At 40.6% G+C, this 781-nt stretch overlaps 1 protein-coding gene across 1 annotated transcript; it reads right to left on the bottom strand.

Moving 5' to 3' along the window:
- SARC_17743 (hypothetical protein) lies at nucleotides 1–498 on the bottom strand (the record flags this gene model as incomplete). The annotated part of the gene is made up of 2 exons (XM_014288167.1): nucleotides 1–156; nucleotides 334–498. Coding segments are annotated over 2 exons (321 nt in total), but the record flags the coding sequence as incomplete, so codon positions are not given.
- Nucleotides 499–781: the final 283 nt, after the last annotated feature.

Genomic DNA, 781 nt, shown 5'->3' with positions numbered 1-781 from the left:
CACACATCGCGTCCTTACCTGACGAATCACAGACCAGAGCTTCACACTGCCAGCCATTTCGTACACTTCATCCAATAGACTCGACACAGTCCCATTGTCACCAAGTGCGTTGAAGTCCATGCCTTTGCGCGTGTACAGAGACGTGAGAATGCCGGCCTGTAGGTGAAGTACATACATGATATCTAGACATATTGCGTATATGTGGAGTATATATGGTACATTGAGTATACTTGATACATTGAGAGAGAGAGAGAGAGAGAGAGAGAGATATGTATATATATATAAATATATATATATCCTTCCTTGAATACACACGCATTCCTAATGACATACCTGTGCTACCAATTCATTGCACTCTTTCAGAGCGGTGGTGAGCATTCCAATGCCCATTTCATTGTAATTGATGTCTTCAGCCTTGAGCATCTCCTCTGCTTCCTCGTCGCTGTTGAGATTGGTGTCTTCTAGATCGTTTTCTAATCGATTTCTGTTCGTCGAACTCTGCAATTTGAGCAAGGGAATGAGTGATATAAGTACTAAGAAATGGGTGTAATATAAGTACTAAGAAATGGGTGTGTGATAGCTATTGGTACGCTGAGAGGCTCTGGTGAATGACTCTCGCCTCGGGTTGTAAGCCATTCCTAGTCGCTAAACTCTACAGTTGTTACAACAAATGTGTGAATGTCGTAAAGGTAGTATTGCTTTTCTTTGATTGCAATTATTTGAATATAGGCAAAATATCAAATGTTAATATTACATATAATACACACACACACACACACAC

The sequence above is a fragment of the Sphaeroforma arctica genome, assembly GCF_001186125.1.
Source record: "Sphaeroforma arctica JP610 unplaced genomic scaffold supercont1.11918, whole genome shotgun sequence".
Lineage (NCBI taxonomy): Eukaryota > Ichthyosporea > Ichthyophonida > Sphaeroforma > Sphaeroforma arctica.
Note: the sequence above shows the minus strand (reverse complement) of the source record. Positions and strands in the feature narration are given on the sequence as shown.